Below are 25,252 nucleotides of genomic sequence, written 5' to 3' on the forward strand. Positions count from 1 at the left end.
CATCCTCCATCCACCTTCCAATCTTCACTTATAAGTTTCCCTTGTTCCAGCTGAAGAAAAGGCTCCCCACAGCATGACACTACCACCACCATGTTAAACATACCAAAGTGCATACAAGTTGACATGCAGGGTTAGTCTTCCGCCACACTGCCCGTTATGTATTAATATTTTCCAAGCCTGGGATAATAAAAAATAAATAAAAAGTTTAGTTTTGTGTTCTTCATACCAAGGTCTAGAGTTATTTTTCCTCCACACAGGATCCAAAAGTGGGCCAAAAAGTTTTATCTGACTAAACACTTTCCATGTTTGCTACGTCTCCTAGATCAAGATAGAAAACTTTAAATGGGGCATCTATGGCTTCAATCATACTATGAGTTGAAAAGCCTCAGATTGTGAAATACACAACTACCAATTGTCTTAATTGATTGTCCCGCTTGAGTTGTGCATCTCTGCAGCTCCGAGAGTCACTTTGCTCTCTCCTGGCAGTTTATTTAGGTGGATATTCAAGACTTTCACTACTTTCTTATATTAAAGAAAAATCCCAAATAAATGCACTGGAATTTCTTGCTTGTACGTGACAAAATGCAAAATATCCATAAAGCTTCTTTTCAAAGTGTTTGTTTTTCCAGAGAGGTGAGCCAGGGTGCGTGTGAGAGGCAGGGGGTGAAGCTGCAGAGGACGGAGCGGCTTCTGTCCGTGTGAATCGGAAGGACGATTAGGGGCTTATTAGCGGCCCATGGAGAAGTGTAAGTTGTTGGGGAGTGAGCAGGCAGAGCCCCGGCGACATCTCCAGCTGAGAACAATCCGAGCCATTGTCTCACCTAATTACAGCGGATGGACTTCTTTTTGTTTCCCATTCGCCATGCCTGTCTGGTTCCCTTTTTTTGCCCGGCCGCAGGCTCAGACAACGCTGAAGTGTGCTAATTAGAAAAGAAATGGTCCTCGTAATTATGTCAACTCTTATTAACCGTGGCCACAATGAGTAATATTATTTTTACGCAATGTTTTGTGTAGAGGACCCAGCTTCCAATGCTCATTAAACAGAAAGTAAGGCCTGGTGGGCCGGGTAGAACTCCAATATCTGGGTCTCTTCAATGAGGACAGGAGGAAGGTGCTGTACTTTGACGTACGCTGCTATTGCTCTAATTAAAATCCCGCAAACCCTGCATTGAAGCTCTAGTTAAACAAATACAGATCAAAAGATACTCTTTTCATTTTAAAACTTTATTTTACAAGTTGAAGAGTTACAAAAATGAAATTAATATTTAAAAAGAGAAGAATAAATAATGAGCATTTGATTTGATCAAACTTTCTAGGACAGACAAAGATTAGTGAAAAGGGACGGCATCTAGATGACAAAATGTTTGAGGGTTTAACCAGTTAAACTGAACGCAGTAACGGCTTTCAAATATCTTTCTGAAAATATTAATGCACAGATATCTGAGGTGCTTTGTCATCTTGAAATGTCAGTCCTGTTGCTTGAAAAATGGATCATCACTTCTTGGGTCTTTCCAGTATGTTCAGGAACTTTCCTCTGGTCATTTCCCTGGCTGGAGAAAAAAGCAAAAGATCAATTATCAACAACAAGATTAATAATACTGATGAACAGGTTTAGTATAACCACTATTTATTTGACCATTTCTTGACATTCTTGAACAGAAAATGTTTTTTTCCATTTTCCTTTTCAATTTTTTAATCTCTACGAATCAGAATATTGTGTCTTTAATAAGGCTTGAATTGAATCTAAAGATTTTAGTTACAATTCCAACAACATCGGTAGAGCTGTTTAGTCACGCAAAGCACGTTTCTCATGTCTCCACTGTCACACAGGAATGCAATTAATAGAAACATCTGTTCATTCAGGAATAAAAAACATAAAATTGGACGTAGTTAGATACTGTGATTGCAGTTTCAGTTTAGCACCAGTGAAAAATTATCATAACAGAAATAAAGTTACTGAAATAAATTAACTTTTCTATATATATATATATATATATATATATATATATATATAATATATATATATATATATCTCAATGTCCCTAAAGGACTTCAGATCTTTCAGTTTGCAATTCTGACATAAAGCTGGAACTGTATGATTAACTAATTGAAGAATATGGTTTAATGAAATCAATTTTAATCAGAAGTGGAAATGTAGAAATTTGAAGTTGGAAAACCAATACAATAAAGGGTTTTTAAACAAGTCTCATCATCAGCCAGTCTTAAAAGCTACTAAGGTGCCGTAGCTTGACCTAAAACAGGATGTACTTGAGTTGCTCTCACCAAGAGTGACAAAAGTAGAAGAAAACTTTGAGGCAAACATTTATTCATGTTTCATGTAGACACCCAATGAATGAGTTTAAATATATTTAAATTTACCAAATATTTCTATTTAATAAGGATCCTCACTCTGTAAATTCTACTTATGAGCTTAAACGATGACTGCTATGTTAAAATAGCAAAAATGTAGTGAAATCTAACATTTCAGGTTTAATACAAATGAGTCAGGTCTGTGTTGCAGATGGAAGGAGTCGTCCATCATGAGTCTTGTTTTATAAGTGCTATCGATGTCTTCCTGGCAAAGACAAATCCGTTTGCGTCTACCGGGACTGAAGGGGCTTAGAAGGCATCTGCATCATAAACCTTCGAGAACCATCATCTGGGTTAAGCATTTATTTAAGAAACAAACGTATGAGGATCAGCATTTAGGCGATTCCACAGTTTTATGGGCTTCAAAACTGGATTTTTCTTAGCAATTTGCAGCTCTTGTATGCCACAAAAACTTTAAGAGTTTTTCTTTAAAGCTGGAGCAACATTCACCTTTATAAAACCTGCAAGGATTGTAATTAGATCTCCACTGGCCGCTGCCAGCCTGCTCTGCCCACGACGGCTGATGAAAAAGTCGGAGCTTTTACTCATTTAGATGAGCCGGTCAAGGTGGAATGGCACTGGTGCATCTGGGCGTGAGGGTTTGTCACCTTGAGGTGTCCATCATGAGGTTAAAGATGATGCTAATTGGAATGAGATGAATTCATTTTGCTCTTTGCTGTCTCTTCAAATCACCCTAAACAAACTCATTACCAACTTCTGGACATCCAGGAGGTGGTTTAGATTGAAATGAAGTCATTAAAAATAGGTGAGGGAAAGCAATTATACTGGGGTGACCCTAAAACTGCCAGCGCGACGATGTCACTTAGCTTTTTATGTGCTAAAATCCGAAAAAGTAAACATTAGCAGGGTAATATTTTTGATTTCCAGGAGGTCATGACTTCTCTTTTGTTGGTGCTTTTTCCATCTAATGATGGGTCCAAACTATGAAATAGATCAAAGCTGTGTCACACCTCCTGAGATTTGTCACCCAACTGAGCTGCTCATTAAAGACAGTTCAGGTTATCCTCCCACAAGTCAAAAACAAACTCGCAACCGACTCATTCAAATGTGCATTTATTTCTGCAAAATATTAAGAGTGACTTAAAATAAATATGGGCTCATGCAGTGTCTTGACAAAGTATTCACACCTGTTTTAACTTTTCCACATCATATTACAATCACACACTAACGCATTCTGTTTGGATTTCTATGTGATACACCTACACAAAGTTGTGCACAATTGTGAAATAAAAAGGAAATATGGCTTTTTAATAGTTTTGATCAAATACAATCTGAAAAGTATGTGAAACCACCTTTACTTCAATTCTTCACATATAGCTAATGCTCACTTAAACCGGAATGGTGACAATTTTCAAGCCGTGCCAAAGATTCTCAATTGAAACTCGGTTTGTAGTTTAGCTAATAAACTGAGGAACAGCATGCTTTTGTTTTAAACAGGCAAATGTTTGACAGCCTTTTTATCTTTCAGATAGGTAAAAAAAAAAAAAAATACACTGTGTTTTTAAAAATGACTAATTTGACCCATGTGATAAAAAGTTTGGGCCCTGAAGCCCACATGCTATAATATTTAGATGACTCCAGTGTAAGCTCAATAATGCAGATAAGAAGCTTGTTTGCTTTTATGAGTTATGAATTTCTGACCACATAATTCTTATTCTGCTTGACCTATTTTTGATCATGCACAAATTTTTTTGCTCTCCACAGACACAATGCTTGGTGCCCAGTCAAATTATTGTAGATATTTCTTTTTTGTTTCTTTTTGTCAGAGTTGTTATTTCTAGAGAAAATGAAACAAAAAAAAAAGTTTTTTACTAAATGAGAAAATCTTACAAATAAAATTTGTGAGTTTGATTTCTTTGAGCAAATGTTTCACATGTAGAGGTTTAAAATTAGACACCCACGCTAAAACGGCACACACAAATACAAACACACCGATTCTGTCATACACTCAGAGGGATCAATACTGATTAGAGGGACTTAGAGATTTGTTTAGTTGATTAGAAAGGTCAATTAGTAATTTTGCACTAAGTTAATCAGCATCTTGTAACGACTGCCATCCATACTAAATTACACCTCATGGATTCTGCCGGCCATCGCCTTGTCCTGCTGATTTGTTGCCATCTAATTATCATTTAGCTCTAACTGGTTAAATTCCAAGCAACAACACAAAGTATGTCTTATAATCGCTCAAGATAACTCCTAATTTCCCACAGTAATTTCTCCATGGCAGAGGATTTCAGGCGGTGCTTGGTGCAGAGCAACAATAAAGATTAACCTATATCTGCAGCAGCTAGACGGTGCCAGGAGGATGTTCCGAATGTTCCCCGCTTCCCCTAATCTGAACAGAAATCACCAGAAGCCTCATGCTGCTGCTCAGACGTTTCTGCAGTTTTCTGCTCCTCGCTGCCGAATCGTTTTAATTTAGCAAATCCCAGGTGGATAAAATGCAAATGCAGAGGGAACACAGTTGTGTAACATCTTACTTTCCCCTCTTTTATGCCGAGTGATCTGGGTGTTGCTCTCGCAGCCCCCACCGCTGCTCCCCTGTGTATAAAATGAGAGTAATCATTGCAGTCTCCAAAAACCGCCCCACCCTGTCGCTCTGGCACGCTCCTGCTGAGCTGCCGGACCCCCCCGCCCTTCCTCGCCGTCAGCTGCTCAGACAGATGACCAACCGGGTTAAGTGGAGTCCCGGCCCCGGCCCCGACTGCTCCAATTCACTTTCATTAAGCGTAAAGAGGACATATCTGACCCCCACTGCCCATCTCTGAGTGCTGCTCAGCTATTATGGGATGTAAGCTTTATTTAATGGATTTAACATCCTCTTACACCACCCTCGTCCCCGGGGACACGGAGGAGATGACACGCACAAACACTCGAGTGTGGAAACACTTGAAGGCACACATATTCATCCGGCACCCCCTTCCCCCCCTCCTTCCCCCGCCTCGCAACACATACACCTGACGCTCATGTTTGTGTTCAAAATTCAATTACCCACTTATTGATACTTCACGGGGATATTTAAGATGCAGACACGAGCTGTGATTTCCCAGGGGAGCCACTGGTTCCTCTTTATGTCCCAACCGAGAAGGCCCACCCCTCCTCCTCCCCCTCCTCCTCCGATGTGTTTTCGCCTGGCTGACACGCTCACACACACATCCACACACCAAAACAAACACATCTGCACCGCCCAACCCCTGCCCACTGCGGCGCCTGTTCAAGAGGTGTCCTTATTAATAGGCAATCAGTCAAAAATCATTCATTAAAAAGCCTAAAAGGTTTTACACCCGCGCTATGATTAGCTGGGAAAGAAAATCCAATGAATTCCTAATGCCTTTATGGAAATGAGATGTCATTTCCGATCTGCTCAGGGAGGCGGCAGGCAGGCGGGACTCAGGAGAAGTGTGTGAGAGTGTGTGTGTGAGTGTGTGTGTTACGCGCTATCCAACTCTTCTCATCCAGCTGCAGAAAGTCGGTGGAGCCGTTTCAGTTTATCCAATGTGATTGAGACGACAAATAGAAACCGCAATCTATAGTTTTAAAACAATTACAATAGTACAAGCCCGATAAGGCCACATTTGAGCCCAAAGAGACAAAATGGAGATGAGTGCGTGGAAAAGTAGAGAGGAGAAGGGACGGCGTTGGCAGGGAGGCAACACCCTGTTTCTCATTCAGCGGCTGTCAGCTCAGGCACTTCATAACCGGCCGGCCTGCAGTCAGCCCGCCCTGATGGATTGATGGAGGCACATTAGCACGAATGGGGCCCTGTGAATGCAATCATATTCAGCAGCGGCATGACTCCTAATAGGTTGGAGATTGATCCTGAGGGTGAGGAGGAGGTGATGGAGAACGCGGGCCCATTAGGAGCTGTCAAGGCACGGTGCCCTTCAGTCTCCCCTTCACACAGGGGGACGCAGCAGGGGTCACACTGCATGGATGCTGGGTGGAACCAGAGCAAGGAGAGGAGAGGCAGGCTGGAGCCCCAACAGGTGCTCTCTGGATGCACGGAATCACTTCACACCTAAGCTTCTCACAATAAGAAAACAGGCAGGAGATCTCAGATAAGTTGAAACCGTTATCAAGCTTTTAGAAGATAACTACAGTAGCTTGAAAAAGTTTTTACACCCACTGAACTTCTTCATGGGCTGCAACAACAAATTCCACTGTAGAAGAAGATGCTCTGGTCAGATGAGACCAAAACTGAACCTTCCGGCCAACATTCAAATGCAATGTGACACTTCACATCAAACTAAACGCACCATCACAAGAGTGAAACAAGGTAGTGGCAGTATCATCATCATGCTCCTTTTCATAAGGAACAGAAAAGCTCATCATATTTGATGAACAGAGAAATCCAGGAAGAAAACTTGTTGGAGACTGTGAAAAAGTTCAAGCTGAAGTGGAGTTTCATCTTCCTGCAGCACCACAGTGAACATACAGCAAGAACTACAGTGGGTCTGTTTAAATCAAAGTAAAGTCATGTCTTAGAATGGCCTAGTCAAAGTCAAGATCCTAATGCAATTCAAAATCGGAGGGATAAAAAAAATATTGCCCAGTGTCTCTAAAGACCTGGCAGAGAAATATCCCAAAAGACTCGCAGCTGTAACTGCAGCGACAGTTTTTCTATATTATGTTGATTTTCAGGACCAAGAAGAGTTTTATTTTATTTTTTTAATGATTACAATTTATCATTCTTCCTCCTAATGTTTATAGTTAAAAACTACCTCGCTTTGATGTTATTTTTGAACATCAAATTTAAAAATAATACACAAGGACACAATGAGTCAAGGTGCAACAATAATGCTGCAAGATATTCAAATGAAGGACTGGGCTTTGTAAAAATTAGATGTCCTTTTTCTACTTTATGTTGGTCTAAAATATGACATGCACTGGAGTCAGTGGTTGTAATACGACAACACGTAAATGTTCAGTGGTATGGTGTTGACGCAAATCTTAAAATGTAAAACAAGTTCTGAAGTAAATAAACAAATAAAGACACTTCTGCATGTTTTCTTGCCTTTCCTATTTTGAAGAGCTGAAAAGAGAAATTGATTTCTGTGATGCATGATATTTAAATCCCAAGAACCAAGAAGGTAAACATTGCTCATTTAAACAAAATTTAACAATTAAATTAGAAATTACTACAAATGTTTTATGATATATTTTATAGGAATTGTTTGATTTGGCAACAGCTATTTTGTTAGTGAAAAAAATTACTGAAAAAATATATTATTTCTGAGTCAACACTTTTGATTAAATGTTGAGCTGAAAGTTTTTAGAAAAAAAAAATCATCTTACAATAATAAGATTTTTAATTTTAAGGCTTCTCGTGCACAGTGTACAAGAAACCCTCAAGTGATTTCTGATAAATGCATCAATTTTGACAGATTGCCAAAATCCAGAACTAGTGATATTACACATTTTCCATTCATTACCACCAATGTTTTACAGACTTTAATTTGCAGTATTCTCCATTCATTTCTATGTCATTTTTAAAGAAAAAAAAGTAGCTCACTATGAATTTAGGGCAGTCATTTATTTTTAGTTTTGCCATAAAACACAAAATTTGGGAGGACAGCCAAATTTGATAGAAAATACAAATATTTCTCAACTATTCTTTTACTGAGCACCCAGATCTGGAAAATCATATAGTTTCCCAACTGAAGAGAAGCCCTAATATTCATAATTACTGAATTAATTTTTTACATGAAAAAGAAATACAATAATGATTTTTGCATATAATAAAGAAGCATTTTTTGTGGCTTATGGAATCCACAGAGCTACCAATACACAAATTAAATGTAAATAATATTTACTGCAGTTGTATTATTTTTTGGCACAAAATAGAAGCACATGAATCAAGTATTAAATGATAGTCGGTGGCCCTGAGCTGACAAGTGGGGAAATGCCGGAACCCAGTAACTCAGCAGGCACCTAACCAGCCGGCTCAGTGGCTAAGGCCCTTCAGCACGTCCCAGGGGAACAGTCAGCTTTGAATTACCTCCAGTAGCGGCACTTATCAGGATGCTACGCCTTCCCCAGAGACTCGGGGCTTGATGCCCACGCTCGGCGGCCCACAGCTGGGGCATTCATCATCGGGTGGAGTAACAGCTGGGGCCTGACGACGAGGCACGCGTCAGGCTCCTCGGGGACAAACTGGGCCAGCGTCCGTCCACCACGTCTAGGAAGTGGTGGTGAATGAAAGGTTATGTGCTTCCTCAGCTCTCCATTCGTGGTACCGCTACACATACACAGCTGACGGCAAGCGAAAGTGAAAGCAGAACAGATCAGGACTATTTCATCTCTGCAGTGGGGTGGATGAGTTTTTCCTGCTTGATTGTGCTCTGCCCATTAACCAGCTTTCTCTTTAATGATCCACATGTTGAAGAGGGGGAGGGGCAGTAAATCCTGTCCTCTATCCTCCCTCTGCTGTGCCTCGGCGGAGCGAGTGTGTTTACGGGCGGTGAAGAGTGCACAAACATGATGAAAAAGTGGCTGAGATTTACAGGGCCTCCCCTGACAGCCAGGAAAAGGAGAAAATTAAACCAGAGAGCATTAAACAGGCACCGATTACAGGGCTGCTCTGACACCAATAATAACCATCATTGTGTCCCGCCGTCCTGAAGAACATGACATGATTGCAGAGCCTGCAGTCCTGCGCTCATGACAGCTAACATCTTTATACCAGAAAGATTACAAGCTGCTTCTGGTTGAGGAAAGTCAAAGAGATTAAATAATTTTTCAACTAAATGAATTTGCAAAAAAAATAAATAAATAAAAAAAATAAAAAGGATTCGTGCAGCCACGACATGTGCAACATAAATGATAGACCCCATCCTGTGTTATTGCCGCAAACCTTCCAGATTACAATAGGATACACATTTCCACCACTTATAAAGCATCTCTGAACTGATTAGTACGATGTAGGTAGTCATGGATTTCACAAAAGACTACAAATATATATGATGCAAGCTCTGAGGGTTTTATCTAGTATCTATAATTCTCTGTAAATGCTAACGATCACTCTTACTGCAACAGGTCACCTCATACGAAGTACAAACATGTGAGTGTGCTTCCAGTGCCTCACAATGGATCTTTTATCCACAGTTTTTCACATTTAAATCACAAAGTTGATCATATTCAAATGGGTTTTTGTTGACAAAGTAATGAATATTTGAGAAGTGGAAGGGAAATTATTTACAAATCAAAATCTGAAAAGTGTGGTTTGTATTTGCATCAGACAGTATCTGAGTCAATACTTTGAACAATCACTTTTAATGCCTTTTCACTTCAATTACAGATTATTTCTATGAGCTGTGCCAATCTGGACACTGAGATTTCTGCACTTTCTTCATACAGAATGAAAAGCAGCAAGAACAACAATGTACGTCTTGTTAGGCTCTCGACTTGATTAAGCTCAGAACTTCGACTGGGGCATTCTACCACATGAATGTGATGCGATCTAAATTGTACCACTGTAGATCTTGGCTGCATTTCTAGAACCATCTGGAAGGTGAACCATCATCTCGCCTTACCACCTTCTGCAGCCTCTGACAGATTTTTTTCCAGGACCGCACTGCATTTATCTCCATTTATATTTCCTAACAGCTCTGAGATCTCCTGTCCCCGCTAAAGAAAAGCCTCCCCGTAGGCATGCTGGTGCCACTACCGTGATTCTGAGTTAGATATTTAAAGCTTTGAGTATTTATTTATTCATTTTGAGGTATCCCTGATAAATGCACTTAGCAATTTCCACGTTTTTATTTGGGAAACATTTGAAAAATCACATTTTCCTCCCACTTAGCGCTACATTGCACAACTTTGTGTAGATCTATCTATCACATAAATCCCCATTAAATACATTAAAGTTTGTAGCTGTAATACGACAAAATGTGAAAAATGGTATTAATATCCTGTATATGCCTCATCAAAGTAAGCGCGAAGGGCAATACAATTTTCCACAAGTGCTTTTTCACAGGCAAAACTCATACAGATTTTTTCCCCCCTCTTTGGATCATCAGATGAGCACTTAGCTACATCTCTCTAATCCATACTCCATAAGGATTATGGCAATAGAGGTGGGAGGGACTAGATTAAATAGATTGAGCATCTATCAAATTCTTCAACATTTTTTCCCCCTTCAGCTCCTGTTTTCTTTCTTTTTGCTTCTAACAAGATTGACCTACATTCACTGTTTAAAAGCCTTGTCTTTTGACTTTTGTCAGAAATGCAAATTCTGAAATGCAAAGTCTGAATAACTTGTTTTTGGATGACAAGCAGGGATGTGTGAGCTCAACCTCTGATCTAAAGGAGTTCAGGAGAAATTAAACAAGTCAACACATGTGAAAGCTTTTAGCACCACCTAGTGGTGATACTGCATTTAAAAAAAGAGAAAATCAAGCTTATTTGAACAGTTTACACTATTATGACATATTTTTTCAAAGTTATGTTAAGACTCTGGTGTTTTTTGAGTTATTCCTGCACTTACACTCTTCTAGACCCAGCTGATAAGCGAGATTCTGAAGTCCTTTGACCTTCTCCATCAGGTTGGCTGTGGTCAGACTGCCCAGCTCTGCAGTGAGAAGGCAGGACATTAGAAGCTCTTAGAAACATGTAACTAAATCAGATTCTGCTTGACAGGATTTGATATTTGTGTTACCTTTCAACATTTCAATGTCCTCACTCTCTAGTTCAGCCATCCACTTAGGGGGTGAGTTTGTAATGGGCTACAGTGAAACGATGAAACACAGAATTAAGCAGAAAACAAACCTTGCTACTTACATCATACATTTAATTTATTATATCACCAATAGAAGTAGCAGTAGTAACCCACATTTTTGTAAGATGCAGCAAATTCTGCAACTCCAGGCACTGTGTGAGAAGTTATGAGGTGGTTAAGCAAAATGCAAAAATTCTGACCAAATAAGGAAAAGGAAAAAGCAAAAGGACGACTTACACTGCTCTGGCCACAAGTCTGGTGATGCTCTGTCCAAATTCTCAAAGCTTAGCAAAGAAGATTCAAAATCATCTCCTGAGAAGACAAAAAACCCTCAATTTGTTACATTACACATACAGGTCGGAAAACATTCAAAAATATTTGTTAAACTTTACTGTGGGTTGGAAACTTGCTCACACCTCACCGCATAAAATTTCCACAACAGAATAACATTATTCATACAATTCTTTTGTTTCGTTCTTTCCTTTTGTTATCTAGGAAGATTTCATTCAATAAATATATTTGTTCTTGGTTCTAAAACCAAAAATGACATATACACATTCATTATTTAATTTAACTTAAAACTTTTACAGTACATGTACATAACATTATGAGATCTATGAGATCTCTCAACTACATGTATGTGAACAATTATGCACAAAAAGGGCAAATAAACTCTCAGTACATAGCAAAATATTGCCCTCCAAACTCAAGGCATTTGTTTCCCACAGTTGTTCCTTTCCACTGTTGACCACTTACTTGCATAAGAGGAAGGATAGACAACCTGGAAACCTTTTGACCAATTCACATAATCTGAATTAGGCTGGTTTGTTTACCACATTTAGGACAAGACTGGACTGTGCCATTGAATTTAATTTGTCAATATGATTGGAATCTTATTGTATCAATTTAATCATGTATTTTTGTATAGAAGAAAATACATAATTAAATTATTTCTATAATTGTAAGAAAACAATTACACCTGTTTTCACACTTATTATGAATGGCGAGATATAAATAAACTGAACAACAATTTTAGTTTTAACGGCTAAATCTGGACATTCCTATTTTTTCTCTGTAAGATTTTATCTTACAGATTTTAAAAAAGAATATTTATATGAGACAGTCATACTAGGGTTGTTTGACTAGTATAATGACTGTCAAACAAAACTGAGTATGACGTATGTTTAAAAAAACAACCTCTAAAGTTTAACCTAGTTAAAGCCAGTAACGTTTGATAAATAAAATATAATGAAATATGCTAGCACTTAAAATATGAGCAGAAACGTTGTTTTTCTCCGGCAGGTTTAAACCAGCTATGTGCTTCCTTGAAACTGGACACAAACACCTCTGGGGTGAGTGGAGCCTTTGGCCAACGGAATAACCCCTCGAAACAGCAAGAATACCCCGCTAATACCCGTCCGTTCTCATCTCCGAGCGTCGAACTATGTCACAATTATATTCATGAGCTTTTTAGTGAGCTTAGAAAAGCCAATTATACAAATTATTCGCAACGTATCAGTGTAAGGAATTAGAATTTACCTCCATTCGGAGACGCCATTTTCAGAATAGTCACGTGAGGAATTACAACCAATGGCTGCAACGGGATTCACTCTGGTAGCAAAGCATTTTATAAACACACCACAGGGGTCGCACTTTCACTTCTAAACCACACTGACGTTTTTGAGCGTTTTTATAGAAAGTAAGTGAAAGTTCACATCGTCTTTAACAGATTTTTTTCTTATGACACTTAGAACTATGTATTTATTTATAATAAAAAAAAAATTACATATCTTATACCCCATTCAATATTCAGCCTGAGGCAGAATCTGACCTTCCAGCAATAGAATAACCCTAAACAGACAGAACTAAAATAGAATAGGTCTCTAAATGTGCAAAGATTTTACAGATAGACAGATTTTACCCCCAATATAGTTGTAACTGCAGCAAAATCTGTTTCTGTCAAGTAGTGCTTCAGGTATGGCTGAGTACATGTATATGTCACAATTTTCACATTTTTATCTGTAAAATATTTTGTCAAGGAGGTACAATTTTCCTGCCACTTTACAATTATCCACCACTTTGTTTTAGTCTGTCACATTAAATCCCAGTAAAGTTCATAAACACTGTGGCTGTAATGTGAAAAAATGAAAGAGTGAATACTTTGGCAAGGCAAAGTACTTTTTAACTTTTTAACACATTTAAGTGTTTTTGGCTTTTAAAAAATTGGAGCCGGTTTGCTTTTTTTGTTAATCCCTTTACATCTTTAATGAGCTACGTATAATCTTAACTTTATTTTTTAATTATCTAATCCCACTTTTGCTTTTTTCAGCAATTCATGGTACATTTTGCTTTAGTATTTTTGTTTACCTTGATGAATTGAGAGCATAAAGATACCAGAGAATAAAAGAATATCACAGTTTATTTGTCACACTGAAATGTAAAAAACTTTCAGAAGTTGTTCACAAAAGCACTCGTTACCAAACTGCCAACTCTAAAATCAGGACAAAAAAAAAAAAAAAAAAACGGCTGAAAAATCAGACATTGCAGAATTAAGCTACTCAGCTTTTCCATAATCAGTTATAGGAAGTACCTTTGCTCAATAAAGATGGAACGCATAGTGTGAGAAAGGGTTTCTTGTTGATGAATGCCGTCTAGTTTTTATTCTCACACACAACAACACACAGTTCTTCATCTACACACAGCCTGCAATACAAGAAATGCTACGACACAAATACTAGGTCACGTACGTTTTCAGTCAGTACCGTAAGAAAATATTTTTGTTAGAAAGCAGCAAACAGTTCACATCAAATGTTTACATACGCTCTTGATGGGGATGACTGCCATAATAATAAGGGTGTTTTATTGATGCATTTGAATTGTTCCTTTAAGAAGACAATACAACAACTTCAATAATTTGTAGAAATATAACAGTCAAGAATTGGACACAAAAGTCCTAATCTAAACTTTAATCTATTCTAATGGACAAACAGTAAAATCTACACATATAGATAGGAGAAAATCCAAATTAAATTGAAAACTGAGCACCCAATTCTCACTGTAGTCCCTAATTAATATGGTGTTCAAGCCAATAATAAGTGTATGTAAACTTCTGACCTGCACTATACAACATTAGAGTCAAGATCTTGTAAAAGGGACTAAAATTCCCAGGAATCCATCCACTTAAGGCCAGCCATGGCGCTTTCCGGCTCGTGTGCAAGAGGACCCGTCATGCCGTAAGACAGTGGATGAAACAAGTAGAAACTGAGAAAAGAAGAATCAGAGGGATTTAAAAGCACAGATATCCAAAATAAATCATAATAAAAGAAGCCCACGCAACACTCAATAGAACTGCTATATTTTAAAACTTAATTTTGGTCTGATCACAGAACAAAGTAGGGAGAGGAACGCTTCAATGATTGACCATAACTTCTAGCCAGTTAAAAAGTAAGTTTATTTCAATCTTACCGTTACACATAAAAAGTTTAGGAATATAAGGAGCATCAAATGGAATTAGCTACCATGCATTGCAAAAGTATGTATACACTTTGAACTTTTCAAGTAGCTCTGACCTTTCAGGAGGATTCACTAGTTCTTCTGATGGTAAAAAAAAATATGTAAAAATTCAATGGGCATGAATAGTTTTGCAAGGTACTGTAAATCAAAGATGGATAACCACAAAGATCCTCTTAAAAGTGGACATCACACACAAACAAACAAGATAGAGCTTCACTTAGCTCACCTGTATAGAACAGTAAATAAAAGTACCATCTGCCCTCCTCTCTGCAGCCAATCGGAATAGGGTTGGCATAGCAACAGATCGGCATTTCTCAGCAGAGTGTCTAATGTAACTCCTGTGAAACAAAAAATAGTTCAAAACACCAAACAACCACCATCATAACATCGTCGGCTCCCCTAAACAACACTGTCCAATCAGTGTAGACCCTTCACAAATATTCCACTTCTGAGACTAAAACTCTCACAATGCTTTTCAAACAAAAGGTATGGATAAAATTCTTTTTCATAAATGCTTATTTCTGACTTAATTATAACTCTTTAGTTTGCTTGTATTTGTAAAATAAATTCTTTATGATAAAACAATTGATAACGGTTGCCTAAATAAGATAAATGATTAAAAATTGGATTTTTAGTCATGGAGTCTTACACCGCCACAGATATTTGGTAAAAATCCCCCTGAGTATTTGCCCACTTGAAACGGCAGAGTTCATTCAAATCAGCAGGTTTCCTGGCAACTAGCACCAATCCAGACTATTTTTGTGCATTAAGGTCAGAACCATTCTGGAAGACTGCTTAATTAATTCTAAAAGCAGTTTTACTGTTTGTGGTTAAATAAATCGTTAAAATTCCCACATTAATGACTCTGTTAGGATTCAGAGACTTTGTGTGATTCGAGATGTCAATGCTCATTCTCATCCTAAACACTCAGTTCTGCCCTCTCCTCTAACTCTCACTTACAGTCTGATAATTAACTATGGTAATAAGGTAAAATACATGAGAATTTAGCACCTGTCAGCATGCTACTGAAGAGCATTGCAGGAAAGTAGTGATGATAGTAGAGGACGCGGCCCATGACGTAGAAGGGGGTGTAGTGCAGCAGCCAGCCGAGCAGCAGAAGTCCCCCTCCTCCCGTGAGAATATCGGAATGCTCTGAAACACGCACAGTTTCTTTTAATTTAAAATGTCGATGTTTAAAACGTCAAGTCGTCCTCACACTTGAAACTTACCTAATCTTTTCTGCTGCAGCGATATTCCTCTTTGAATAGCTATAGATGACACTGCCACCATGATGAGATACAACCCCAAGCTGGCCAGATTTATCCACCAGACCACCTGAAAAGGACGAGCGAATGGAATGTTAGCTAGAAGATCAGAAAGGCAGGAAAATAAGCTAAGTTCAAAGCACTTACAGGGTTTCCCAGTAAGTAAACACGATATTCCGTCTCATTTACACCTGAAAATCTCAATCCCTTCACAAAAAGACAAAACAAAAACATTTGACATAGAGTAATGCTAACTGAATTTCATGAAAATGAAGCAAAAATAAGTGCACACACCTGGTAGTTGATGGGCCAGTGCCAAGGTTTGGAGTTCATTTCATTGTCTTTAGGTTTCAAGCCACTATTACCCTAAAGTAAAAATTTTTTTTTTTTTTTTTTTTTTTATGAAAGTAGCAAATTTACATCACGTTCATCATCTTCTCACCATTACTCACCCTTATCATGACTATATGAGACTCCAGCAAGATTTCCAGAAAATTAGGCTTCAGCAGCGAAAGACTAATGTTGGGCACTGCCAAAACAAACCAAATAAAGTTAAATTAAAAGATTATTCAAAAGTGTGCCTTATCAAGAAAAATAAGAAAAGCTTAGCTATGGTTGGAAAAATGTGCCTCGTACGCCTGGGGTTGATGTGATCCTCGATGTTCCACTGAGAGCTTGGAGTCTCCTTCAGGTACGGACTGCAGGTCACCTCCACCTGCTCCCAGCCCCTGCAGAAAAACAAAACTCGATTGGCATGTCGATCATTCGTGAAAAACAGGGCCACATCAGAGCCTTAAATAAATTAAATACAAGAAGATTCACCACTTCGGGAGAGTCTTGCCAGATGAGTACAGCACACAGCCCGTGGCTTTGTGCAGAAAGCGAACTTTGCTGCGCAGCACCTTCACCAGGTCGCCCCTCCGGCCTCCACAAACCTCCACCTGCCACAGGTCGTTGGCGTCGCCTGTTCCGTTCTAAGAAAGGGACAAATGTGCTTAAGGAGACATGCAAAAGTCTAAGTCTAATGTGTTGTTTTTATTTATCTACAATGCTCTGCAGAAAAGTTTATATCCCTGGAGCCTTTTTCAACATTCTGTTACATTATGGTAACAGTAGTTCTTAATTTCTCTTAGTTAGTAGTTCTTAATTTCAGTCTGCGATAAAAAGGAGGCATGTTTTTAACGCATTTTAAAAAAAATGTAAATCAGAAAAGTGTGCTTGTTGGCTTATGAGTTTAAGTGGATGGCCATGTATTGGTGAGTTTGCAGATGTACAATACGCCTCACATTTTTTTCAGTGATGGATGAGACATTGCTCTACAAATCCTGCTTTAAAACTCTCCACAACTTCATCCCCGACATTTCTGCTGTGTTACTTCGTCTTTGTAATGCTGTTTTTGTCCCATGATGTTCTCTAACAAACCTCTATGGCTTTCACAAAAAAGCTGAGACAATTTGCACAAAGATGAACTCTTTTTACTGGATAGCTAAAATATGGAGGCAATTGACCACACTCAACATTATAAAGCAATATCAGAGGAAAAGGGGGCTGAATACAAACATTCACTGCTTTTCAGAGCTTTATTTGTAAAGTCTTTGGAAGACCGTGGCGTCGCTTTACAAGCATTCAAAAAACTGAATCGCCCTGTCACAAAATAAACTACAATGAAGCTGGTGAACGTAACATGGCAAATCGTGTGCATAAATACTTTTATTAGGCATGCGTTAAAAGATACACTCACAATTCCATAACCTGTAACTTGGAAGTGCTTCTTGGTCAGAGGAGCTTGATGGAGGTGGCTGTGAAGGTTACGGGTTGTTCTGAAAGAAACGGTGCAGTCAAAGCTACGCACAGAGTTTGGACTTCTGTTAGCAAACGTCAGGGTTGGTACTTACTCTTTGTGCTCCAGCCGAATGATGTCACCATGACGAACCAAATCAGGAGTCTCTGACTGAGCTAATTTAAGATAGACAATACACAGAAACACCCACGTAAAAATAAAACATAATGAACAAGCTGCTTCTGTCTCATATAACTGACACTATCATGAAGACGCAGATCAAAATCTCAAAGAAGGATCTAAGTGAGCATTAAAGTCCACAACTAATGAGTCAATAAGCACAATTCTCTTACTATCATTATCTGGTTTGTGAACCAGCCACATGTTGTTGTAGTCTTTGTGGAGGTAAGCTGTCACCTGTTGATGAAAAAATATCTTAAATCAAAGTAGATTTATCAGACATAAGTGAAACATTTGACTTGTAGCCTGACCTGCTGCTGCTTCGCCCCGACCCCCTCTGGGTATAAGTGCCAGTGGGAGTGCAGATAACCTCCAGCAATACGTAGATTTTTCACAGTAATGGTGGAGCCATATGCCAGGTCTGCGTCGGAGAAACAACATGCTCAGGAAATTATGAAAAACACATAAATGCAAACATCTACTGAGGAGAAAGTAAGACTTTCTCTATAAGAGGTTTTTAGGATTTGCAGAGCCAAAAATTGTAGCTCTGCTGATTTTGTTAAAAATCTTAATGTTTAATTTTTATTTATTTTATCCTCTGGATAAATGTACTTAAAGATAGAATACAAGATTGTTGTCTCCATTGGAAAAAAAATATATATATTTTTAGGCTTTCTAAAAATGTTGGTACACCTCTGTCAAAGAAAACAGATAGATCAACTATGTAATAAAAATAGTTGCTTAAAAAACACAAACTAATGTAGTTTGCCTCTATAAGAAAGTAGTACGCAAAGAAAAGAGCACAAATAACGTAACCATGGGGACATGTAAACCGAGAGTGTGTTCTGTAATTTTTGACAACGATGTTAAAGAAGGAAATTCTGCTGGGTAAAATATTAAAATCAAACAGTGAAGTGGCAAATCAAAGATAAAACACATCAATTAAAAAAAATCTGTGTAATTATTAAGCAAAGAAAGGCAAAGAAAAACTAATGGCTCATTTTTTAAAATCTTTCCTATACTTATAAGGACCTGGAAAATTGTTAAAGAATATTCCAGTATTTTCGAATTTCTGCAGAAAACCTGTTTGAGTGATGATTGTAGGTTAGTATTTCTTTAACAGCAGGGTACCAACAATTTTGTCCTCGTTGCTCCAGTTTTCAAACAAGTTGATCCAAGTTCATCTTGCAGACAAATCAGAGGAATATCAACATTTTTGTCAGTTTTTTCGTACAATCACATTTGCTTTCATTCCAAGTTATGTTCAGGACTCACACTCTGGCATGGACACGTTGTACAGGTTGTTCCCAATGAGACGCGACTGGAAAGTCGAACTAAAGAAACCATCGCCTGGCCCACTACCGAAAGAAAAACAAAGTTGTGACTCAAGCGGGAAGACGTCGTTATACGGTGATCATACTGCATTTAACTCTCTCCCTTACCTTTTATTCAACAGAGCAAAGTGAACTGCAAATACTAACACATACAGGAATAGTGGAAGCAAGATGAGGCCGACAACACGGGCCAGGAAGTGCTTTGCAACATCCACCTGTAAGTCGAACAAGATTATGAGGCAGTAAAGTCGTCAGTTCATTTCATCAATGCAAACAGATTTTCCCTAAAAGAAATGCTGCAGTTTACCAGTGAGAGACTCAGGTCGCCTAAAATCCTCCAGAGGTCTCCGGCTGTGTTCAGACCCACCAGGAAGATAACAAACAGACCCACAAACTTCACCCCGACAGCACCGGCAAGAGCAGCGCCGCACAGTACGAGCCACAGCCACCAGGGGGCAGTAAAAGGCCTGGAGCTCTGCTGGTTGAACTTGACCATACTGAGCACGGCTGCCATGATGAAGAACATGAGGATGGGGTCTAACAGGATGTACTGAGAGATGGTGATGCAGCCTGTGTCTGTGGCAGCAAGGGGATTAGACGAAGAATGTCTTCAGTTTATTATAGATAAACATTCATTCATTAAGTTATAGATTTGGAGCATAATTAAAATCACTTCATATGTCTTGTCCACCATCACATTTCAGTTTTTTATTTTATTTAGGAAGAAATAAGTGGAAACTTAAAAGTGTAGTTTAATTTCATTCAATGTTCGGCGCAAACCATGATCACTAACCAAATATGAGCAGGGCGGCTGTGATGAGAGCAGCAGTGTGAGACCGAGACAGCTCCTGCACTATGAGATAAGCAAAGATTGGCAGGAAGGACCCCAGCATGGCGCAAAACTGTACAAAAATCAGGCATAATGTCATCAGACAAACCTTTAGAATACACATATTTCTTATTAAATATGTGCATGTGTGAAAGGCGGCATACCCCTCTCATTCCCCAGTAGTTGTGGTGTTCATATTTGTCTCCTGGCTTTACAAAAGGAAAGGAGCCATCGTAGCCAGTCATATAACCAGCAAGAGCAATCAGCATCTGCAAGACAGACTGACACATTAGCACAGCAGGTTCACAAGAAGACCCAATCCTATTTCAGAGGGTTACGCAAATCACTTTCCTTCACCTTATTTTTACTATAGGTTGTGGTTAAGATCTTCTACTGAGAAACAGGAGATCCTTACAAGAAGGTAATACATCATCCCCTTCCGCGACAGTAACAAATTATGTTTTGTTCTTTTTTTGTTATGCGATGCTCTGTTTTCCTTTACTAATGGAGAACAACTGAAAAAGAAATCAAATAAAATACTTTGAGAACAAAAGCTGATTTAAAGTTAACTTTGTAGATGTGCAAAGATGGTAGAAACATGCCTTTAAAGATCCAAACCTTTAAGTGCAGTTAACAGTGGTACTTCAAAATATTGACTCAAATCATTTTCCTTCCACTCCACAATTACGTGTTACCTTGAGTTGGTCTATCTAAATCCTGACTGGATGAATTAACCTCAGAAAACAATCTCCATTTTTAAACGCAAGAATGCTAGACTTTTTTTTTGTTATCCGTTATCTTGACCGACAACACAAAAAAATAATCGGTCATGTACTATTTTTATCCGTGAAATCACAATCATATTAACATCGGCTATTTAGTCGCATTTTATGCGGGTTTATTTAATATTCACCGTGAATCCAGATCCCATCACAAATTAAGAAGATAAATGCATCTACATTTTTCTCCGTAGTGACAAAAACCACTGACTGAGGCCCCAATAACTTTTAATAAATTAAATTAAGCGAATTTACTTAAATTAGCATCACTTCACCCGCTGGGGTCTGAACGCACTTCCTCCTGGTTCCCATCTGCAGAAAAAATCTGAGCTAATTCATCAGTCAGTTGGATCTGTCTGATCCAAACAGATCAACTGAACTCTGAGTGTTTTACCCTGTGCGGTCCGGTGTGCGCTTTTACCAGGATTTATTTATTTATTTATTTGCGTGGTTTCGCTTCTCCGAAACGGACAGATGTTACGTCTGCAGCTCCTCCAGACCGCCGCTCTCCTGGGTAACGTGAACCCAGAAGTCTCCATTTGTTAAAACCGCTGGATAAGTTACTCCCAGCGGTTTCTAAGTCTTCGCAGCGGCGGAGCCGCGTCCGCAGTGGTTGAGCAGCGGACTGCGCATATTACAGTCTAATTAACTTTTGCATCGTTATTTATTTCCTCAAGATAAACTACCGGCTCCTCAAATGGATTAACACAAGCAGGGGCGCAACTACATATTATTCAGGTGGATGCGAAAACATAAATGAACCATTTTTAATTTTGAAGTGTTGATTTTATTTTTGAATCCTTATTTATTGTAAAGTGTTGATTTTAATTTTGTATTGATTTTATTTTTGAACCCTTATTTATTGTAAAGTATTGATTTTATTTTTGAACCTTTATTTATTTTGAAGTGTTGATTTTATTTTTGAACCCTTATTTATTTTGAAGTGTTGATTTTATTTTTGGACCCTTATTTATTTTGAAGTGTTGATTGTCTGAAAGACCTTACACATGAATTGCCCCATATGGGGTTTGAACCGATGACCTCAGCATTCCCAGCACCGTGCTCTAACCTGCTGAGCTAACTCACCTACCTTACAAGCTGTTGAGTTTCCATGGATTTAAGAAGAACTTACATGATCTTACCACAATGTAGATTTGATAAAAGTGCTTATATTCTAATGTTTTTCAAAACAACATACATAATATTTTATTTTCCAGAGATTTTGTATTTTGAAGTGTTGATATTATTTTTGAACCATTTTTAATTTTCAAGTGTTGATTGTATTTCAGAGATATTTTTTTTATTTTAATGTGTTAATTTTATTTTTGAACCATCTTTTATTTGTAATGATTGATTTTATTTTATAGCCATTTAGCCAAGTCTCTGTAGAACCATTTGTCTCTGCTAATGACATTTTCTATACATTTTTTGATCCCAGGCTTAGTTTATGGACTGTAATGTGAAATTAGGCACAATTATAAGTCTGACAGTTTGTTCACCAAGTTACTGTGCTCTCTGAGAGGATCTGTGGTCTAAGTATTTGACTTTGTTCCATGCCCATCGTTGACATTAGTCTCTAACAAAATTTGGATCATCTACCAGGAACACTCCAAAGAACATGAGTTTCTGTAGTGTAATGGTTATCACGTTTGCTTCACACGCAAAAGGTCTCTGGTTCGAAACCAGACAGAAACAGATTTAGTATGTTCTATTCATCACAGGTGTTTACTAAAGGTCAACAAGGGTTCTGTGGTGTCATGGTCTGAATCCAGGCATCTGAGTGCAAACCTCAGTTGAGATTTTCATGCGTTGCATCTCACATCATCAACTTTGGAACCTCAAACTGAAACAAAGCAAAGAAGTTCAGTTCCTGTAGTGTAGTGGTTATCATGTTTGCTTTACACGCAAAAGGTCTCTGGTTCGAAACCAGACAGAAACGGTTTTTGTAGGTTATGCATCTTTTGGGGTGCAGTGAGACAATAAGAGTCTTCCCCTTTCGTGTTGCCAAGTTGATTGGTTCATTTGCCAATCGACTTCAATGTAGGCTTCTTTGAAATCGAAGTTACTTTACTTCAATTACCAATTGGCAGTTCTATGGCGTAATGCACATGTGTCAAACTCAAGGCCCGCCGGCCACATGTGGCCCCCCAGCATTTTATAGGCCAATGATTGACTTAAAATAGGTTTTGAGCACAAATTGACTACAAACTACATTTCAACCAAAGGTTTGTAATGCGCTTCCTAACCAGACGCTCCAAAGCGTCCGGTCCATAACTCTTCAACACGCTGTCAGCTCCCGGTCAGAAAGAGGCATTTAGTTCAGAGACCATGAGATAATATTCAGAAAGGATTTTTTAAATTAATTGATTTCAGTTGCCTCCGAGACTAAATCTTTGCGTAAAGTCTATAATGTCTGCCCATGTGACTTGTTTTTATTATTTGCTTGCTCACCTTTAAACACTGATTTAAATAATGTAATTTTTAAACTGAGCAGTAATTTCACATCCATGGAAACTCAAATGTAATATTTAAAACTTCAATACATAAAATCAGTTATTTAACAATATGAGGTGTTTAATTTATTTTTAACATTGTATTTTTATACATTGATGCTAGGGCTGCCCAAGTCTAGTTTTCCAGAGCTACCATTCTGCAACTTTATATGCATTCCTTCTCTAACACACCTGGACCATTGACTCATTATAAGCCTCTTCAGAACTGAATGAGGGAAGTCAACCTTTTGTCTGGGTGTGTTTTAGCAGGGATGCCCTCCTGATCTGTACCGTCAATGTTGCCCGTTGAGGGTGGCCAATATGCTGCAGTGGCCCTCGGTGAAATTGAGTTTGACACCCCTGGACTAAGGGCTAAGCATAAAGGAGAAGGGGTGAAGTGGGATCTCTGAAATCTTTATAAAACTAATACTCAACCAGCTCACCTTTCCAAGAGGAGGATGCACATCAAAAAAGAAAGTTCTGTTAATGTAGTAGCTTCCCATCTTTCCAAAGTGAGTTTCATCCCAGCTGAAACACAAAGGACGCATTACTCAAACATGCTGAAGTGGTGTACTAACATAGAGGAGGTTACGACCTTTACTCACCACACATGAGGGGGTTCAGTTATCTTATAGAACCGTGTAGCGAAAGATAGTCCTGCTACTACAATGAGAAGCAATTGGTTTGGGGAATCAACACTTGCTCTGGCTGAAAAATCACCAGATGACCCATTTGAGCAGGGGGTGTCATCTTGTTTGATCTTTGATTCTGGAGTGATTGGAGATTGACGGATCTGCGCTGGAGATGGGAAGACTTTCCGGTTTCGTACTGTTGAACTGTCCCTCGTTTTGTGCCACTGAGAAATGCATTCTTCTTTTTCCATTAGCGGATAGCACCTTTTTAAATGACCACCAAACGTGTAGCTACAGATTCATACGGCTCTTATTATGCCCTGCTAACAGAGGCAAGCAACATATAGCAGCTATAAAAATACATTTAATAGAAAATATCAGCTCTCATTATTGTAAACACTATCAGTCCATTTAATGTTACCTCTCTCACTTAACAAATTAGCAAACATGATCATCAGATATGATATCCCCAAGCTTCAAAACATTTTGTGTGGAAAACTAGTTTTCCAGCAAAATATCCTTCTCGATCACTAGCGATTAAATCCAAGTTAGCTGGTGCAAATAGCCGTAATTTACCGTTATAGGCAGCTAAATGCTACAGTGGAGCGTTACAAATACAAATACATATGGAATGCGCTGCCTTCTGGGAAATGTATTGAAACAAAAACGAGGCGAACAAATTACTTGTTGACGGTGTTTCACAGGAGAAAACGCTAATTCCCAAAATCCCTATTCTCTCTTCCCAGTACGGAAAGCCGGAAGGATAATTTCGTAAGGGGGCGGGAGGAGTTGGAATAACTCTGGAGCTCCTGGTCAGACCATGGCCGTACTGGTTCAGTCCAGCTCTCAATAAAACCAATTTTTTTTTAATTATACGAATCTACAAATCTAAATTTGACAGGAAGGAGAGAAATTCTGATGACTGAAAAAACAAAAAAACAATAACAACAGCAGGGAAAGTGCTATAGACGCATTATTAAAATTCAACCACTAGAGGGCAGCATTACATTATCTATCTATCTATCTATCTATCTATCTATCTATCTATCTTTGAAAACCATGTTTCATTGTCCTTACACTCTATAACTACTAATAAAATGTGAAAGTTTGTGGTTGGAGTGTGACATAATACAGAAAGCTTTGAATGGCACTGTCTGTTCCCAATTTGTATCTTTAGTGCCATTGAATTGTTTAACGTTTGAAATGAAAATTAAAGAATTGTACGCTGTTTTGATCAAACTCAGATCTTATTTTCTGATCATTTAAACTCATACCTTACTGCAGAGTACAGTGAACTACTGTTAATGCTTCATAAGCAATTGTCTGAATGTTCATGAC

The 25,252-nt window shown here is 38.4% G+C and overlaps 2 protein-coding genes and 1 non-coding gene across 3 annotated transcripts; 1 reads left to right on the forward strand and 2 right to left on the reverse strand.

Annotated features, from left to right (window-relative positions):
- Window positions 1-1,208: 1,208 nt before the first annotated feature.
- lin52 (lin-52 DREAM MuvB core complex component) lies at window positions 1,209-12,750 on the reverse strand. Its single transcript, XM_014967629.2, has 6 exons — window positions 12,650-12,750; window positions 11,348-11,422; window positions 11,225-11,262; window positions 11,051-11,117; window positions 10,880-10,963; window positions 1,209-1,550 (listed from the first exon to the last, which is right to left on the reverse strand). The coding sequence occupies exons 1-6, from the start codon at window positions 12,666-12,668 to the stop codon at window positions 1,495-1,497; spliced, it is 339 nt and encodes a 112-aa protein (XP_014823115.1). The 5' UTR covers window positions 12,669-12,750; the 3' UTR covers window positions 1,209-1,494.
- A 761-nt stretch (window positions 12,751-13,511) lies between these two features.
- Window positions 13,512-24,935, reverse strand: pomt2 (protein-O-mannosyltransferase 2). The gene is made up of 20 exons (XM_014967642.2): window positions 23,888-24,935; window positions 23,726-23,810; window positions 20,176-20,280; window positions 19,976-20,084; window positions 19,490-19,758; window positions 19,291-19,397; window positions 19,124-19,206; window positions 18,160-18,269; window positions 18,022-18,085; window positions 17,784-17,844; window positions 17,630-17,708; window positions 16,711-16,862; window positions 16,525-16,616; window positions 16,341-16,417; window positions 16,183-16,254; window positions 16,036-16,095; window positions 15,853-15,958; window positions 15,635-15,775; window positions 14,850-14,961; window positions 13,512-14,371 (listed from the first exon to the last, which is right to left on the reverse strand). Exons 1-20 carry the CDS (start codon window positions 24,163-24,165, stop codon window positions 14,266-14,268), a joined length of 2,268 nt encoding a protein of 755 aa, XP_014823128.2. The 5' UTR covers window positions 24,166-24,935; the 3' UTR covers window positions 13,512-14,265.
- On the forward strand, window positions 22,413-22,485 carry trnav-cac (transfer RNA valine (anticodon CAC)). The gene has a single exon. It is a non-coding gene; the product is annotated as a tRNA-Val (tRNA).
- Window positions 24,936-25,252: the final 317 nt, after the last annotated feature.

The sequence above is a fragment of the Poecilia mexicana genome, unplaced genomic scaffold (assembly GCF_051168715.1).
Source record: "Poecilia mexicana isolate PSO_F unplaced genomic scaffold, ASM5116871v1 scaffold_22, whole genome shotgun sequence".
Lineage (NCBI taxonomy): Eukaryota > Metazoa > Chordata > Actinopteri > Cyprinodontiformes > Poeciliidae > Poecilia > Poecilia mexicana.

What these genes read in the sequence shown, in the direction of transcription:
- lin52 (XM_014967629.2), bottom strand. An exon ending in AGACTTGTGGCCAGAGCAGT is followed by an intron (nt 11,263 to 11,347) that starts GTAAGTCGTCCT and finishes CTTCTCACACAG; the next exon opens with TGCCTGGAGTTGCAGAATTT. An exon ending in TTGCTGCATCTTACAAAAAT is followed by an intron (nt 11,118 to 11,224) that starts GTGGGTTACTAC and finishes GTTTCACTGTAG; the next exon opens with CCCATTACAAACTCACCCCC.
- pomt2 (XM_014967642.2), bottom strand. Translation starts at nt 24,165, where the DNA reads ATGGAAAAAGAAGAATGCATTTCTCAGTGGCACAAAACGAGGGACAGT. An exon ending in ACTACTGGGGAATGAGAGGG is followed by an intron (nt 20,085 to 20,175) that starts GTATGCCGCCTT and finishes ATTTTTGTACAG; the next exon opens with TTTTGCGCCATGCTGGGGTC. An exon ending in TCACAAACCAGATAATGATA is followed by an intron (nt 17,845 to 18,021) that starts GTAAGAGAATTG and finishes ATCTTAAATTAG; the next exon opens with CTCAGTCAGAGACTCCTGAT.